The following is an 18,018-nucleotide window of genomic DNA, read 5'->3' as shown; positions in this document are numbered from 1 at the left end:
CCGCAAAAAGATTTGAGAAATATTGAACGAAGGTTTCTGTAATTTGCTCTTCCTCTTCAAAAATATTCCCTGCTTCATCTTTTATTTTTTTGATGCTATTTCTTTCACGTCTCTGCTTTGCCTTTGTATGGAAAAAAGAAGTGTTTTTATCTCCATTTTTCAACCACTCTTGTCTACTTCTTTGTTTCCAATACATTTCTTCTCTCCTCTCCAATTCATCCATTCTATCGTCAATTGCCTTCATTTGAGCAATAATTTCCTCCGATTGCTCCTCCTTCATCAACCTTTCCATCTCCGATCTACAAGCTTGCATTTCCTGCACAAAGTTACCAAATTTCTCCCTACTCCATGCACTTAATCGACTAGAGGTTGTTTTTCGATTTTTCTAATTGGTTGTTTTTTTGTTTTTTTTAGATTTTTTTTAATTTATTTATTTATTAGTTAACTAAAAGGGTCCAAGTTTTTTTAATTAAGGGTCTAACTTTTTTGCACACATTTAATTAAATCTCACCGGAAAAACTATTCTAGACCCCCGAACACTAAGTTAAAAAAAAAAAGTTAGACCCAACCACAGTATTTTTACAAAGTTGGACCCCAATTATGATCTTAACTCAATTCATATTATTTTTAAGGTATTATTTGTGACACATAAAATATTTCACAGTTATAAATAATATAAAAACGAGGTAGTATTTATAGTGTAGGCAATGATTGCGTTGAGGTATTGAAGATTCCCATAGTGTGTGACATTCGAAAGCAGCCTGATGCAACCACAGATTAATTTATAGAAGTTTCAGTTTAGTTCAATTTAGCTCTAATCAGTTCAATTCAGTGCAACTCCAATAAGTTCTGTTCAATTCAGCTCCAATAAGTTCAGTTCACTTCAGTTCAGCTCCAATCAGTTCAGTTCAGCTCAGTAAATGTGAACATGCCCTAATTTCAATTCATATGAGTAAGGGTTTGTTCTGATTGAATGAACTGAACTGAACTTAACTTAACTTAACTTATTGAAGCTGAGCTGAGCTGAGCTGAAATAAATTGAATATTTTATGAGAGAAGGAAATTAAGAACCGAACTTAACTTAATTTAACTTATTAGAGCTAAACTGAACTGAAATGAAAATAATCTGAAGAGAACAGACCCTTAGGCCTTAGTGTCACTTATACTTCATAGAGTATTTCTTTTTTCCATGATTGCAACATTTTTGGACAAAAAAGAAAAGTAAAATAGTGTGCATAATTTGGTGCGGACTTGGAAGTAATAAAATGGAATTATGATTGGTTGATATTAACTCTACCGCGTTAAAAAGAATACATAATCAATGGGATTATATTACGTTACCAACAAAAATTATGCCAACAGCATCAGGTAGGCAAGACAGGAGCATTAGGCCTCTGAAGCTTGCTCTTTGAAATTCTAGTACAGAACATGAACATCAAAATAATGCAAGATAGCATGAAAAGTCTAAAATAAGATCGTATCTCCTGCAATCCAAGCTCAAACACCTCCATTTTCTTTCCATATCGATTGCGTCTACTCATCAAGTATCCATCTAAATAATCATCAATTGATACCCATTTAGCTGATTCCTCTGAGTTTGCTAAACCTAGCAGCTGTGGCCCAAACTTGAACAAAGTAAAGAATGCTGCCGACCAGTCATTAAGAACAGCCTACAAAGCACAAATCAATATAAGGATTTCAGGTTTGCTTATCACATTTGTACAAAACAAGCAGTCACACCAGTAAAATAACACAAGAAACCAAGTACTACGAATGACCAGAGGGCTGCTCATGTTGGATTGTTGGACCAGCCTAGCCCAGCATAGATTTGTCCACCAGGTGAGATAGGTCAAGGACCAAGCTTCAAGCCCACCTGTGTGGTAGAAACAGTAGTTCAGGCGGCCAGAGCCGTTTACCCTGTTACTTTAAAGCTGACACAGTCTCAGCCCGGTCAATTCTTAGACTGGTACTAGAACCGCCCTGAGCCCCTGACCCATATTGCACAGACCAGCCCACTGGCCACAATATTTAAAAAAAAATGTTAAAGAACTATCATACCTTAAAAGTGGTTAGATTTGTTGGGTTAAACATTCTGAAGCAGTCTTTTGCTGGAGCTGACTCATCCCCATAGATCTGCAAATTTGAATAATTGTAAAACCGTAGCATGAAGACACTTCATCAATTTAATACATCAAACAAGTATCTCACAAACCTCGAAAGTGAAAGCCATGGGAACTTTTGCAACATCGTATATATAGTCTGTTGCGGTGCCATGTGCAAGGTACCTAAAAAACAAAGCAGATGATAAGCTTAAAGGACGATTTCGAAGTGAGTTGCACTTTAAGTGCAGCCCATGGACAGGCAATCCATTGATTCACCTATACTACAAAACATTAAAGCCCATTAGACTCAAGGAACAAACTGTGAATTCTTCTCCCTATTTTTGTCTTGAATCCTATGAAATATAAAAGATTAATATCAATCTAGAATTCTAGACCAATGAACAAAAATTTCTATTCCTTTCTCTCCTTCACCTCTAAGAAGTAAGAACAATACGCAAGTTCATTATTGGGAGCAGCTATGAAATAATATCAATATATCATCATCTCAAGGCTTGTTAAAAAAAGGGCCTAAGGGCAAATGTGCTTCTACATATTAGGCAAAAACCAAGTGTCTCTAAATTCAACTGATAGAATCAATGTGCATTAAGCCATTAACAGAAATGAAAAGACTTTTACAAGAGCTATAGATAAATATCAATACAATTAATTTTAGCTTTGGTAAAAGAAACTTACCCAACAGAGCCTCCCCCTGAACCAGTCATGCAATGACCTTGGAAGTGACGGTAATTCAAATCATTAACCATTTTTTTCATTTTAACTGAAGAAGATCCATCCGGAGTAGTATTTCTGTGGTCATATGGCATGAATAAAGCCTGAAAACAAAAGGTTGGTTAATAATACATATAAGATATAAATAAACAATAGCTTGATGTAAAAAAAAAAAAAAACATCAGATGATACTTTAAGATGTATAATTATTGTCATTCATGATTCATGTGTTTAGCAGCTTGGTACAAAACCACATATTGTGTTATTCTGTCACTCTGTAATTGTTTCTATAAAATAGTAATGGAGAATAAATTGTCACAAGCACCTGATAATTAAGATTCAAACTTGCAATACACCCACTTCGATGTCCAACCATCTAAGGCTTGTTTCACCTTCAAAGGTTGACTAGGAGTATCTAGATGCAAATCCACCCAAACCCTACTTACATACTCCCTTCGTTCCCCAAATATTGCAACATGGGGATGGGACACGAATTTTAAGAAGAGTAGAGACATAGAGAGGAATAAAGTTAGGTACCCATGTGGTGAAGAGAGAGAAAGAGAGAAAACATGTGCAAATAGGGAAATGTGGCAATATTCATGAAACTTCCTAAAATGGTAATTGTTGCAATATTTATTATTCTAACAAAGTAAAATAAAATGCCAAAAACTATGCGCCAGTCAATTGTTGAACTTCAAAAAATCAGAAAGAGCACTAAGTTATTGTTATGGACTGACTTAGTATTTTCTGATTTAAAGACTAATTAAGAGATAAAAGCTTGATACTTTGATTAATAATGGCTGAAATCAGATACAAAAGGATAGATTAATAGCTTAAGGCTATCACTCTCTTGATAACTTTAGGTTATCACTCTCCTAGTAACTTGAGGTTACTACTCTCAACATTTTTCCTCATAATTCACATGATCGCAAATGCATATACTATCCCTTATTTATACTAAGGCTTAGTTAGGAATGAGGGCTACTAACCTAAAAGTACTAAAATTCCCAAACTACCCTTGTTAGTGTTAGTCTATTACAGTAAGAGTATATATGAAATAGGGGAAGGGGTCCACCAGCTTTTCAGTTCTGCCCTTGACGGCTTGACCCTTACAGGAATACATCAGTTAATCTCCAAGTTTAATTAAATTACAGAGTATAATGCAAAGTATCAAACATAAATAAACATGTCATTACCTGCATTCCAGAATGTACATTAACCCATAGATGTGGCTCAAACGACAAAGCAAGTTTCCGCATAATTTGGCTCTCTGGCTCGCTGAAAGGAGCAGTTCCAGGATTTTCTTCATAAGGATCATAATCCTATTATAAAAAACCAATAACAAAAGGTAAAATGGTTAAAGAAAACCCAAGTGGTCAAGTGATACAGAGGTAGTTCAACTACATAGACAAAAAAAAAATAAAATTGAAAAGAGCAAGTAGTTTCTCTCTTTCTCTCTCTTCACCACATGGGTACCTAACTTTATTCCTCTCTATGTCTCTACTCTTGAATCCATTTGCCTCCCTACTGACAATAACTAGCCTATATCAGCTGCTAACATATATGAAAGGCATGATAAAACATTTTTTGCATTATCTTGACTTCTTGAAAAAACAATAGACAGCCATCCTTTAATCACTGCCTATCACTATCATAATTCTCACAAACCCTGAAGGTTAGTCTGTTGACAACTCTCAATTTACATCCTGCATAACTCAACTAGTCTGTTGCATTCTTATCTAACATACAGAATGAATCAAGTGGAAATGGGGGAACTACAGGGTGTTGTCTACTACTCCCCCTGTTTTTCAAATTGTTCCATATGGTCTTTTGCACTATACATGTCTTTCCTTGACCATGTTTTTCTACTCAAAATTAAAAGGTGAAATATTGTTGGATTTGGCTAGATGTATTTTTCAAAATATAAACTTTTTATTATTTACTTAAAGATAACTGAACTTTTTGATGGTCAAAGTTGTGCATTGGCAAATGAGAAAGCCAATACGAAACCATTTTATAATTAATTTAAAAAAAAAGGGAGAGCTTTAAGCAAAAGATAAAGCATTCCAACCATGTCTAAAAAGAAATAGATTGAACTTTACAGCATATAGCACAAACCAATCTTTTAAAGTTAAACCATAATATCAGCCCTGTACGCATTCAATACTGTCTAAGATCCCTCACTAGGACTATGTACGTGACACGGAAAGAATGAGAGTCGCTAAATAAGGATGGAGAGAACAGGCATAACGGTAGAAAGGGGCCACTTTTTGTTTTCTGATTTCTGCTCTTGCTACTACCTAAATTAAAATCCTAGAATTTACTGATAAAAAAAATATAATAAAAATGCTATTGCACTGCCAAGACTTACAACAATCTCCATCAAATCACATCAGCTTAAACGCCACCTACTTGAGACGTTGAGCGCCAATTAACAATTCACTAGGAGATTTTAACTCCCTTCAAGTAGAAATGACAACGGTTCATTCATACACCCATCTCATGTACATTGGAACAAGAGATGTACACGCATTAGAATTTAGACACTTGCATACTTTTCCACAAAACTGAACCTTGTTCAGAAATTCTAATTCATGGATCACAGTCTTTTCTACAAATGAAAAAAAAAAAAAAACTCCAACTTTATCTCCTTAAAAATCCAAGAAGGTTATATAAAATAAATCTCATCTCAAAAATAATTCCAAGGTTTCAAACTGTGCCTCGGTACCTCCAGCCTGGAGCCCTAGAATTTACTTGATGAGGCCCGAGTGATCACATCTGCTAGGCAGAGAAACTCATCTCCCCTAACCAATTCGTGCTCTAAGCCTTTAACATCGCATAAGCTTCAAATCTTTAACACACTCTCACTCATCCAAAAAACCAATGACTTTTCTAGACAATTAACATGTGCTCTCACTTAGCACTCACTATACATTCATATCATAATAAGCATTAAATTTTCACTGGTCTAAGCAAACAATAAGAGAAGTACAAGCAACAATTATCACACACCATACAAGCAATCTCCCATCTCAAACAGGAGGAAGAACCATAGGGTCAGATCACCAAAGTATAATCAATTATCACATAAATGACATTGAATAGGGACCATGATGGGGCAATAAAACAAAATATCTCTTTCCCTCATGTTAAACCAATCCACACTCACCATAGTAGCCAATATATCCCTTACATTCAAGTGTAAAATATGGGAAAAAGATGCTGAACTCCCCTCACATAAAGCTTACTAACCTTCATCCTAACCTATTACTGAGAAAGACCACAACAACCACATGGACTTTATTAAACCTTGTCCTTTTTATATTTATCTCCTGAACATATTGATAAAGAATGATTCAGCACAATGTGAGAGACTAACCTTCTCTTTTTTGCCCCAATCTACACTCCAGTTGCGGTTGAGATCAACTCCTCTTCCTGTCACCCAAACAAGATCAGCATTAAGGGCCATCAGGGGTACACATCATGTTAGTCATCAGATTAAGATTTCATAAAAGATACACAAAGCCATGTACACACCATTTCTCCTTTCACAAAGATCTCCTGCCTCCACACGTTTTCGGCCATTCAAATTTTCCATTGGCACAACCTAATAGATAATGATTAGAGGTATTAGATTCTCTACATCAGATCATGACATGAAATCCAAGCTAAAGCAAAAGGAAAATTAAATGACTCAACATATTCATTCTGACCACCAAAATAACCTGGTCTATAATACAGACAGAGACCACAGAGTACATTAATTAGAGATTTAGGTCTTAAAAGCCAGGTCAGCCCATTGGTGGTGATAACAACTTAAACTCAACCGCTGAGGTTAATTTGTTGGGTCTTCAAAATATCATTTTCTAGGAAAAAAATGAAATTGCTCAGAAATTTTTTTCAGGTTGAAGGTGAATTGAGCCCATGGTAGCAGACAAAGAAGTTAACTTTGTACAAAATTATAAGCTCATCTAAGTATCCATATTATATACACTACAGAATAAATTTGATTTATTTGATGAGACATTTTAGCCTACTATCTGACAATGAATTGTTATATGTGATGTACTCAAATTTGTATACCTAGTGTCTACCTTTGGTTGCCAACAATAACAACAACAAAGCCTTAGTGCCAAAATGATTTGCGGTCAGCTAACATGAATTGTCATAAGGATGTGACTTTGGTTGCTAAATGAAACAAAAAAGAACCAGTTGCATCCTTGCTAATAATTACCAAATTCAACATGACAAACATATCCTCAAAGAAACACTTGAGTCTAAGTAGCATATGTTTGCAGAAATGTCAATCAATGTGAAATAATTGACATGAGGAATTTACTCATTTAGAAGTGAATTATTTCAAATATTAAGTTGAGAGTACATTTGCAAAGAATCACCATTTCCCTCCCTATAATATAATATAGAATTACGGTAACTTGAAGGTTATAAGGAGAAAGTTACCTTGATAACAAGCTTGTCAAGCGTGCTGTTCATAGACTTCCGGTCTAGTTTGGGCAGAAACTCTTCCTCACTCAAAATAGAAAGGATTCGCAATGCAAGCTCGGATGTAATGAGCTCCCTCCCGTGCTGCCCAAAAGTCTGGAAGACAAGGAATCATCTGTCAAAAACAGCACCATCACCAATCTGAGACAAATCTAAATCTTGATAAATGCAGTACAGATTTTACTCACATTGCATTTCATTTCTTTTTTCAATATTACACTTAACTTAATTATACAGCAACATCAACATTGAACAACCCAGCAATTGATCCAGTAAAAAATCATAATGATGCATAAATTAAACCAGAAAATAACAAAATTAACTGCTATACATTTTCAAAATTCTTAGTTCGTATCGTCTTCCGTGTGTTATAAATCTCGTCTACGTCATTGCCCTTAACCAATTAAGGCAACAAAAATAACTCTAATAAGAGTAGAGTAACACTTACAAGAAGGATTCTAAACTTTGATTTATCATCTTCCTTTCTATCCCTGCAGTAAGTTACAACAGCTACTTGTGCTTCATACCCTTTATTTTCAGATTCCATAGTTTCTATCTGTCATAAATCACAAACAACTAATCATTGATCCCAACTATTCATACCATTAAATAATCAAAAATTAAACAAAAAACACTCACACTAAGCTTGTTTGGATGACGATGAACTAATGCCTCAATCTCTTCCATCAAATCAGCACTGTTAAAAAAAATCATACAAAATCATCATAAGCCCAGAAAAATTCGAAGAAACCCCACAAAAATTAGCCGAAAACCCATCAAAATTAAGGTTACAAATCAAACTATCTCACTGAAATTGCAACCAAAAAAGATATTTTATTTTTTTACCTGGAACGATAGAGATCGCGATTGATGGGAGTGACAATGGAATTGGGGTCAACTTCAGCATAAACAACAGATAATAAGAATGGGAAGAAAGCAAAGAATAGAAGAAAGATCCAATGGAAGGAGAAAGAATCCATCTGAATCGAAGAATAGTTGACGATGTAAAATTTCAGTAGATTGGGAAGAATAGAATTAGTAGTACTGCTGTATCATTTTTGGATTGTTAATCGAATCAATGATGAGAGGGGGCAGTTGTCAGTTGGACCTCTGAATCTTGAGTCTTAGACAACTTGCACCGGCAAAATGCCCAATTCGACCATGTGATTATAATGTCAACATTTTAGCATTTTTATTAACAAAACTTCTTTAAACAAAACAATCAATTGTTTGATTACATAATCGTTATGGACTGTCTTGTAATAAATTGATTATATATTGATTTCACATGTTTGTTCATGTTGACATTCTTCATCTCATCTTTTAACTAAAATTATTTTTACTCACTTTAAAAATGACTGTCTTAGGATTTTCACTAGGGGATTTGGAAAAATTCTACTATGTTTGTTTGGCAATATAAAAAGCTAAAATTTTCATGAATTTTAGTTTATTAAGGGGAGGATAGTAATTTAGGGTCTATTCTGATTTACTAAATTGAGCTGAATTTAACTAAAATGAACTGATTGGAGCTGAACTGAATAGAGATGAAATGAATTGTTTATGAGAGATGGATATTATGAACTAAACTGAACTGAGGGCCTGTTCATATTTGCTTATTTTCAGTTCAGTTCAGCTCCAATCAGTTCAGTTCAGTTCAGTTCAGCTCTAATCAGTTCAGTTGTTAATTTTTTTGTTTTAGATGTTTTAGCATATTACAACTACGACAATAATAATAATAACAATAATAATAACAATAATAATAATACAATAATAATAATAATAATAATAATTATTATTATTATTATTTATAATTATTATTATTATTATTATTATTATTATTATTAAATTAAATTATATTCATCGTTCAAAATGGTCACATGTTTTTTATAGTTGAACTCATTGACAAAATGAGAGTACTACACAACAGTTACTAGCTTTCATAATCGGTTAGTTCTTCGTCTTCTTCTTCTTCATTAAGTTGCTCCATTACCTCGGCATTCCTCTGAATTGACTCCCATATCTGATCAGTTATTTGGTTTCGTACAATATCCATAGCTGTTTTTCTGTTATCATCGTACATAGTATGATCTTCTGTTGGTCCCATGACTTCAACTTGGTGCGTGAATGGAATCCCTAGTTCATGTAAACGAACAAAATTATGTAGAGTACAACAAGCAACGATTGACTACAGTAAAATATTGAAGAATACTTTTTATTTATATATATATATATATATTTAAAATATAATACACAAAAATTTAATAATTTAAAATACAGAGTTATTTTTAAAACACTTTTATATTTTTCACAATCCACTATATATATTATCATTAATTTTCATAAACATTTTCATATATTTTTATGCATTTTAATTTTCAGTTCAGTTCAGCTCCAATCAGTTCAGTTCAGTAAATATGAACAGGCCCTGAATTATTTGGAGTTGAACTGAAATTAAGCTGAAAAGAACATACTCTTACTTTCCATGTTTTGTGGAAAGTTTAATTTCACATAAATTCTCACTTCCCTCTCTTCCTTTTGTTGTTGTTGTTGTTGTTGTGTGTGTGTTAACCAAACTATTCACCTTATCAATTCACATGAATTTCCAATATCTACATTTTATGTTGTCAACCAAACAATACATAAATTAGATCAGAAAAAATCGAGACCAAATCAAACGGTCAGACCCAACTCAAACGGTCAGACCCAACTCACCCATCCTCATTAATACTACGTATAAAACAAGCTCACCTTATTTCAGGCAAAGAGTAATTAGGTATAGGTATTAGGTATTACTATGAAAGATACATAAATTGAAACTGTACTAATCAAACCCAATTCGGCATGTTTAGAAAATTCAATTGAAACACCTTATATTCATGATGAGAACGTAGACATTGACTAACTATTATGATGTATTTAGCTAAAATATGAGGAAAAAAACCGAGATTAAGGATTTTTAATTTACTGTAATAATGCTTGTATACGGTCCAAATCACTTTATTTGGGCCAAAGTCAATTTAATGGCCCAATATCCATATAAGCCACAAGCCCAAAAGTCCTATAGGACCTTTTCCACAATGCCTCTAAGTCCAAGTACTCAATTGTCCATAAGGCAATCCATTTGCTACATCCTACATAGTCCAAATCAGCCTATCATTGTCTGGGGCCCACATCTTAAAGGCATAACAAAACCTTTTGCATGCACCCGGTTTACAATAATTTTATTGTACATCAAACATTTTACGAAAAGTGACCATTTTTTCTTATAAAAGGGACCCTTTTTTCTTATAAAAGTGACCATTTTTTTTGTATAAAAGTAACCCATATTTTCACAAAAGTAACCTTTTTTTTTTCCACAAAAACAGAGTATCAAAATCAAAAAGTTACCCTTTTCTTCTACAGTTAGCAAGTATTTTCCTCCATTTTCTCTCTCCTTTAATGGCGAAATCAATCCCAACACCGAAGATCCGCCAAACTCCTCCGACCCGAATTCCTCCCTTGCGTCCTTTGTCGTTCTTTCAAAAAAAAAAAAAAAAACAATTGTCGTAAACTTCTTTCAAAGCTCAACTAGTCAACTTTCACTATTTAATTTTAACCAAAACTTTCACTATTGTTTCGAAAAGGAAAAAAAAAAACAATAGTTTTTTTAAAACAAAACTTCAAATAGAAAGATGCATGAGCATCAGAGCACGCCTCGAAATTAGTTAGAAAAAATTAAAATAGCAAGATCAGTACGTAGTACTATAAATCAATGAAGAATACAGAGGAAGAAGAAACACAAATTAAAGTGTGCTACTGTGCTTTGTTCCTGTAAGGAAAAGGGGAGGAAGGAGAGAGAAAAAGAATAGCGGAGAGAGAAAAAAATATTCTTTAAAGAAGAGAGAGAAGGAAGATTGTAAAATGTAAATGAAAAACTGAAAAAAGAGTTGCTCACACGTGTAAGCAGCAAGTCCCACTTGCTTTAGTTGGGCTGATTTACAATAAAATTACTATACATCCAGTTTTTTTAAACTTTTGTGAAGGCATAAATACCCCAAATTTTACCCCTTTATATTTTATTATTTGTTTTATTTATCTATACGCGGAGTAAAAGAAGGGCTAGTATACATTTACTGAACTGAGCTGAACTGAACTGATTAGAGATGAACTAAGCTGAAATGAATATTTTATGAGACAGAGAAATTAGGACTTGAACTGAACTGAACTGATTGGAGCTTAACTGAACTGAACTGCATTGAACTACACTCAATTGAACTAAACTGAAATTAAGTAAATGTGAACAGGCCCGAAGTGGGGTTGGTGGATGAATAAAGGGAGAAGTATTGGCATATTTGCTTTGAAGCAAATAAGATAATTAAGTTTTAAATATTAACATAAGTATAATAGTACCATAAAATGTTGTAATTAGGGGTGAACATGGTCTGGTTTGGTGTGGTTTGAGTCTAAACCAAACCAAACCGCAAAATACGGTTTGGTCAATTTTCCAAACCAAACCATATTAGTATTGAAACCAAACCAAACCAAACCGTAATAATGCGGTTTGGTTTGCGGTTTATGATGAGACGATATTTTTTCTTAAAAATTGTCAAATATTAATAAATTTATAATAAAGTTCTAATAATTAGGCCAAAAGGATTAAATTAGACTACAAAATTTTAATAAAAATAACAACCAACTAATCAAGTGCTAAGTGCTAACACAATAGTGCATAATAAAAATAATACATAACAAATTAACAATAGAAAAAAACATAATACATTTGTCCAAAAAAAAAAAAAAAAATCATACTACATTATAGTATTTAATAAATGGCAGCAACATGTGACAAGTTGACAACATCAGAGGCTTTCTTCTAATGATTTTTGAGTATTGATATTTGAGAATAAGTATAGAGTATAGAAGTATACTGATGTATAGTCTTCTAATGATTTTTCACTTTTTTTGTTTTTTTTATTTTATTTTTTTTATAATATATACTAATTATTTTAATTTATTTAAAAATTATATAAATATTAAAATGCGGTTTACTGGTTTACGGTTTGGTTTGGTTTATAATTTTTGTAAAACCAAACCAAACCGCAAACCGTATTTCCCAAAAAATCGAAATCAAACCGTATTTTTCCAAACCGTAAACCAAACCAAACCGCTAAAATGCGGTTTGGTCTGGTTTGGTTACGGTCCAGATCAAACTGTGTACAGCCCTAGTTGTAATGGCATAAATATTTTTCTAATGGTACAAATAAGTAGTATGTAAATTGTACATTAAACATTAAAGCATGGTGACATTGGTGAGATATAATAGTTAAAGGTGATGTGCAGGTGATATTCGACCATCTTCATACGGACCGAGCCAGTCTTCAACTCACAGTTAAAGGTCATAATCTTGACCTCATTGTTTTCAATGGAAACAATGCTTATTTTCATTTACATGATCTTCAAGATGTTGACAGCTAACAACTACCCTCACAATTACACTTTAATCTCTAATCCTGTTGGTAGCAATTGTGAACATGATTTAAAGGGGACCAAATTAAAGATCGTTATTATTACCAAAGATCTCAAAACCGAATAAAAACTACTTAAATTTTGTATTTGAACTTATCAGACAAGTACATTCTTTGATTGCATAAAACAATCAAACTAAGGACCACACATCACCCTCAAGCTTTGCAACACAATCAGTTTAATCTCTTCAAATTGAAACTATTATTATACACAAATATCAAAATTTAGACCATGATTTTGACTGAAACTTTGTTTTTACAATTATACAGTACATAGAAATTTTAAGCTTGTTAGTTTGACGATCATCATACATCCATAAAATAGCACTTTAAAGAGATTTCCACTTGATGTTTAATACGAGTGAGATTTCATACAGATGAATGAATAATAAATAAGCAAATGCTAACAAAATTAAGTTGCTTTCATTTATTTTTTCTTTATGGAAAAGTAATGGATAATGATATATACTATCCTTTAGATTGTAAATTTGTAATTTAGCATTTCACACAATTCTTAATATATTACGAGTATTAATTTAGGAATGCATGACTAAATCAAACATTGATCGGTATTTGTAATGCTTGACAACATATATTAGTTCCATTTGTGGCTCCTTATTTTAACAACCCTTAAAAGTTGTAAGTAATATTCTCCAAACTTACTATAGGATATGTGCAAAAGTTTGCTTACAAAAGCTTAAAACAATTTAACACAATCTTAGAAAGCAAACCTATTGACAAATGACTTTTGCTCAAAGTTTGCTGGTTTTTTTGTGAGAAAGGCTCCCCATTGCCTTTGCTTTCTCTCTAAGAACAAATTTCTGTGTCTTTCCAGTTGAGGTCTTTGGTAAATCCCCGAAAACAACAGTTCGAGGAGCCATATAATGAGGCAGTGAATCTCTGCAGAACCCAATTATTTCTGCAGCAGAAACCTGATCATGTCCATCCTTCAACTGCACAAATGCGCAGGGGGTCTCGCCCCAGTGATCATCAGGACAGCCAACAACAGCCGCGTCTAGAACAGCAGGATGACTGAATATTACTGATTCTACCTCAATTGTGCTTATATTTTCGCCTCCTGAAATTATAATATCCTTAGAACGGTCTTTTAGCTGAATATAACCATCTGAATGCATCACTCCTAAGTCCCCACTATGAAACCATCCTCCTTTAAAAGACTCCTGAGTTTCCTGAACATCATTTAAGTACCCTGTCATGACAGTGTTTCCTCTCAGCATAACCTCGCCGATTGTCTTTCCATCAGCAGGCACACTCTTCATGGTTTTTGGGTCTTTCACATCAACGCCCTCTAGGCCAATGTGATGCACACCTTGCCGGGACTTGAGTTTCGCTCTCTCATTAGGAGGCAAAGCATCCCACTCTGGCTTCCATACACAAACTGTACCTGCAATAGCAATTCCAAAAAATTCTGTTTTTTCAGGACTTGTTTTGATTACTACTGAACATTTACTGATTTTTTCTGATGAAACTGTTTTTCTGGATCCAAAACTGAACAAAATTTCTAGGACTATTGTCCTAATATGTACCTATAAATTTACAATATGAATTAACCAATGTACCTGGACCATAGGTCTCTGTCAACCCATACGAATGTGTCACAGAAAACCCGAGATCTTCCATTTTGAAGAGAACTTCTGGAGGAGGTGGAGCAGCACCTGTCATCACCGCGATTTTTCCAGGAAGAGGCTTCTTATCATTAGCAGGACAGTTTATGATCATGGTAAGAACTGTAGGTGCACCTCCCATGTGAGTTACTTTGTGTTCTGCAATATTACTGAATATGCCCTTTGCAGTCACATTCCTCAGGCATACATTCGTGCCACCTTGTGCTGCGACACCCCACGTAAGGCACCACCCGTTGCAATGAAACATAGGGACGGTCCATAGGTAGACTGGCATTGAGTGCATCTCATTTAACAAGACAGCAGCCAACGAGTTTAAGTATGCACCTCGATGACTATACACGACACCTTTAGGCCTCGAGGTTGTTCCAGAGGTGCAATTCAATGAAATTGGTTCTAATTCATCTTTCGGACTGTAAACTTCAAAATCAAGTTTACCTGACATAAGAAAACTCTCATACTCCAGCTTATTCCTAGAAAGATGTGTTTGATTTACAGCTCCGACTGCTTGTTTATCGAGAACTAAGACAATCTGTGGAAGGTTTTTAGCTGCTGTATTCTTGGACAGAATCTGAATAGCATTGCTGGCTATTTCAAAGAATTGCTCATCTACAAAAATGAGTTTTGCCCCTGAATGTTTAAGTAAGACTGATACCATTGCGGCGTCATGACGTACGTTCAGGGTACACAAAATTCCACCAGACATTGGAACCCCAAAGTGTAACTCATATATTGCAGGAACATTAGGAAGCAATGCTGCAACCTGCAGACCCAAAAGATCATTATTCCATGACATTTTTATATAATTTTACATTTCAGACTCACTTTATTGGTTCACACCATCATACTTGGTTGATATTCATGGTTTTACTGAACTAGCTTGAAACATTAGTTTTAAACTTTTGCATACTATTATGACTTTTTGAGGTTTGAGAGGATGACTTGCCCAAACTAGACACTAGTGTAAAGTTAGGCACAGGTCGAACCGTGCAAGCCTATATGTCATGTTGTGTCTAAAAAGAGTCCAAGAAAAGTTGTAATGTATCATATTCCCTCATTTCCTAAATTAGAAGCCTATTTCTCTTTTTTACGTGAGTAATAAATATTAGAAATAGTCATCGACGAAGAGAGTAGCGTATTGATCAAGTTCACACTAACTTTCCATAAATGAGCCCATGCATCTAATGCATGACCCAACTCAATTAATAGAAAACCCCCTTAAAATTAAAAAGTTTGTTATTTAATAAAAGGCGTAACGAATTAACAAACCCCCTTAATAAAATTTTAAAATTTGTTATTTAATAAAAGGCGTAACGAATCAATAATGCTCATGCCAAATTTGGAAATTATTTCCATTTATTAATTACGGTTCATTATTGTGCATCTCATACCATACTCGGCCTAGAATCAGACCAATTTGTGCTAGACCTAGTAGGGCTAATACCTAATTAGTTTAAATAGAGGTGTTAATTCAGATATTCGAGTCGGGTTTGGTGAAGTGTGATCGGATTGAGTTTATTACAAATTAGTTTGTGTGTCGGCCAGACCCATACCTATTTTCTACGCCAGTGAATAATGCACACAAGTATAAGGACATTTATCATTTGTTTTTCATCAACTACTACGTATCTTTTTCCTCCTCCAATTGGCCAAATATCTCCTCTGTCACCTTTCACTTTTTCCACAAGGCTAAGCTGTTACGAATCTCTCATAATTTTGATGAATCAAGCAAGACACGTTTAGGGACCAGAACTTTAGTAAGACAAAATTCAAAATTAAGAGGAAAAAAAAAAAAAACCATGCATACATAATTATTTGCAAATAGCATGGGAGTGATGGACCAATGAACTGGAATTAAGGAAAATTACAAAAAAGAGTAAATAAAAAAGATCTAAAAATTGTACTTGTAATTCCTAGTGCCATAAACTCTACATTTCTAATTACTCCATAAAATCATACATGTACTACGTACAATAGATTTAAGTTTTATACCCAATGTTATTGATACAATATTATTCTTGAAAGTTGTTAGTCTTATTAATAAATTTTTCATACTCTATGTAACGGTGGAAAAATCCGACAATAAACAATTAAACATTAACACGAATGATTTGACTAAATTAGTCGACATCCAGTAATTCAATAAAGTTGTCAAAAATGCGAAAAGTAAAAACAAGGTAAAGAAAACTGACCACATTGCCACGAGAGATGCCTAGCTGAGATAGAGCAGAAGCAAGCTTGGTGCACCTTTGTAGAGTCTCCCCCCAAGTGTACTGCACATCTCCGTAAACAATCGAAGGGCGGTCTCTATAAACAACGGAGGATCGCCGGAGGAAGCTGATCGGGGAAAGAGGCACGTAGTTGGCTGGACAACGGACTACTTCTTCCATAGCACAATGAAACTTTACACAAAATCACAAGATGTAAATGTTTTGTATATATGAAATTAGGAATTATACTATGTATGTGGTGTACAAGTGTTGCATTTTTTAAGAAAGATAAGAGTTAGCTTGATTGTGTGGGCCGTTTAATTTTTTCTAGAGCGGTATGATGACTTTCTATCATTATCATGTCCATCAAGTATAAGGCATCAGTAAATTATGTGGGGAGTATGCAATTATTAAAGGGATGGTGAATTGTGATCATGTAACTAAAAGGTTGGTTTTTTTTTTTCGGCGCAAATCAATAAGATAATACAGATATCAAGAATAACATGTGTCAATTTCTATTGTAGTATTTTTTACCTCAAAAAATACTCCTTCCCTTTTTGCTAAAATCTGCTTTGGAAATTTTGGTATAATAAAGTATTATAATATTATTTCAAATCTTATATACCCGTATCTTTTGTAATAAATATATTCTTTTATAACTAGAAAAAATTGCTAAAAATAATACTCCATCCGTTTCATAATGTTAGTCCCATATGGAGTCAATCACATAAAATAAAAAAAAAACAATTATTTTTGGAATCTAACATTAAAATACAACAGATTTCATAATTAGTTTACCTCATTTAACTTTTTTTTTTTTTCATTAGGAAAACACAAATCATAATTGCATAATTTAAGGTAAACATTTCCTTAATTAGAGTCATGTCATCAATCCACAATAAATTAATTCCAAAAAAAATCAAGTCATAAATGAAATATATTCAATTTGGGTAGAACTTTTTGAAACGTCCAAAATAGTATATGGGACTAACATTATGAAACGGAGGGAGTACAACATTCCCCCCCCCCCTCTTTTTTTTAATAATACAACCTTTGGATTATTTTGTAATAATACAACCTTTAGGAGGTGATTTGGGTATTTTATACCCTGCCAAGTGGCCCAATCAGAGCATGACACGTGTCACTGGAAGGGGCACTTAGTTGGACCATCCAGATGGCGACACGTGTCGAGCAGATATTGCCCCCTGGGAATGGCGGCTTTCAAGGCCCAAATCCCAAGGGGCCCTCAAAAACGGCGTGCCCTAATCCCTAGGTCACCAGATCCTAGGGAGGGCACACTTTCCAAAAGGACCCTATAAATAGGGAC

General features: G+C 34.0%; 2 protein-coding genes across 2 annotated transcripts; both read right to left on the bottom strand.

The window, feature by feature from the left end:
• Positions 1-1,309: 1,309 nt before the first annotated feature.
• LOC145640789 (uncharacterized) lies at positions 1,310-8,519 on the bottom strand. Its single transcript, XM_081692022.1, has 11 exons — positions 8,181-8,519; positions 7,974-8,031; positions 7,783-7,890; positions 7,293-7,430; positions 6,369-6,438; positions 6,211-6,266; positions 4,028-4,153; positions 2,796-2,935; positions 2,213-2,285; positions 2,059-2,133; positions 1,310-1,670 (listed from the first exon to the last, which is right to left on the bottom strand). Exons 1-11 carry the CDS (start codon positions 8,312-8,314, stop codon positions 1,365-1,367), a joined length of 1,284 nt encoding a protein of 427 aa, XP_081548148.1. The 5' UTR covers positions 8,315-8,519; the 3' UTR covers positions 1,310-1,364.
• A 4,956-nt stretch (positions 8,520-13,475) lies between these two features.
• On the bottom strand, positions 13,476-17,214 carry LOC145638800 (butanoate--CoA ligase AAE1-like). The gene is made up of 3 exons (XM_081689838.1): positions 16,674-17,214; positions 14,419-15,244; positions 13,476-14,243 (listed from the first exon to the last, which is right to left on the bottom strand). Exons 1-3 carry the CDS (start codon positions 16,869-16,871, stop codon positions 13,591-13,593), a joined length of 1,677 nt encoding a protein of 558 aa, XP_081545964.1. The 5' UTR covers positions 16,872-17,214; the 3' UTR covers positions 13,476-13,590.
• Between the last annotated feature and the right edge of the window lie 804 nt (positions 17,215-18,018).

The sequence above is a fragment of the Chenopodium album genome, chromosome 7 (genome assembly GCF_948465745.1).
Source record: "Chenopodium album chromosome 7, dcCheAlbu1.1, whole genome shotgun sequence".
Lineage (NCBI taxonomy): Eukaryota > Viridiplantae > Streptophyta > Magnoliopsida > Caryophyllales > Amaranthaceae > Chenopodium > Chenopodium album.
The sequence above is the reverse complement of the archived record's forward strand: the minus strand, read 5'-3'. Positions and strand labels throughout refer to the sequence as shown.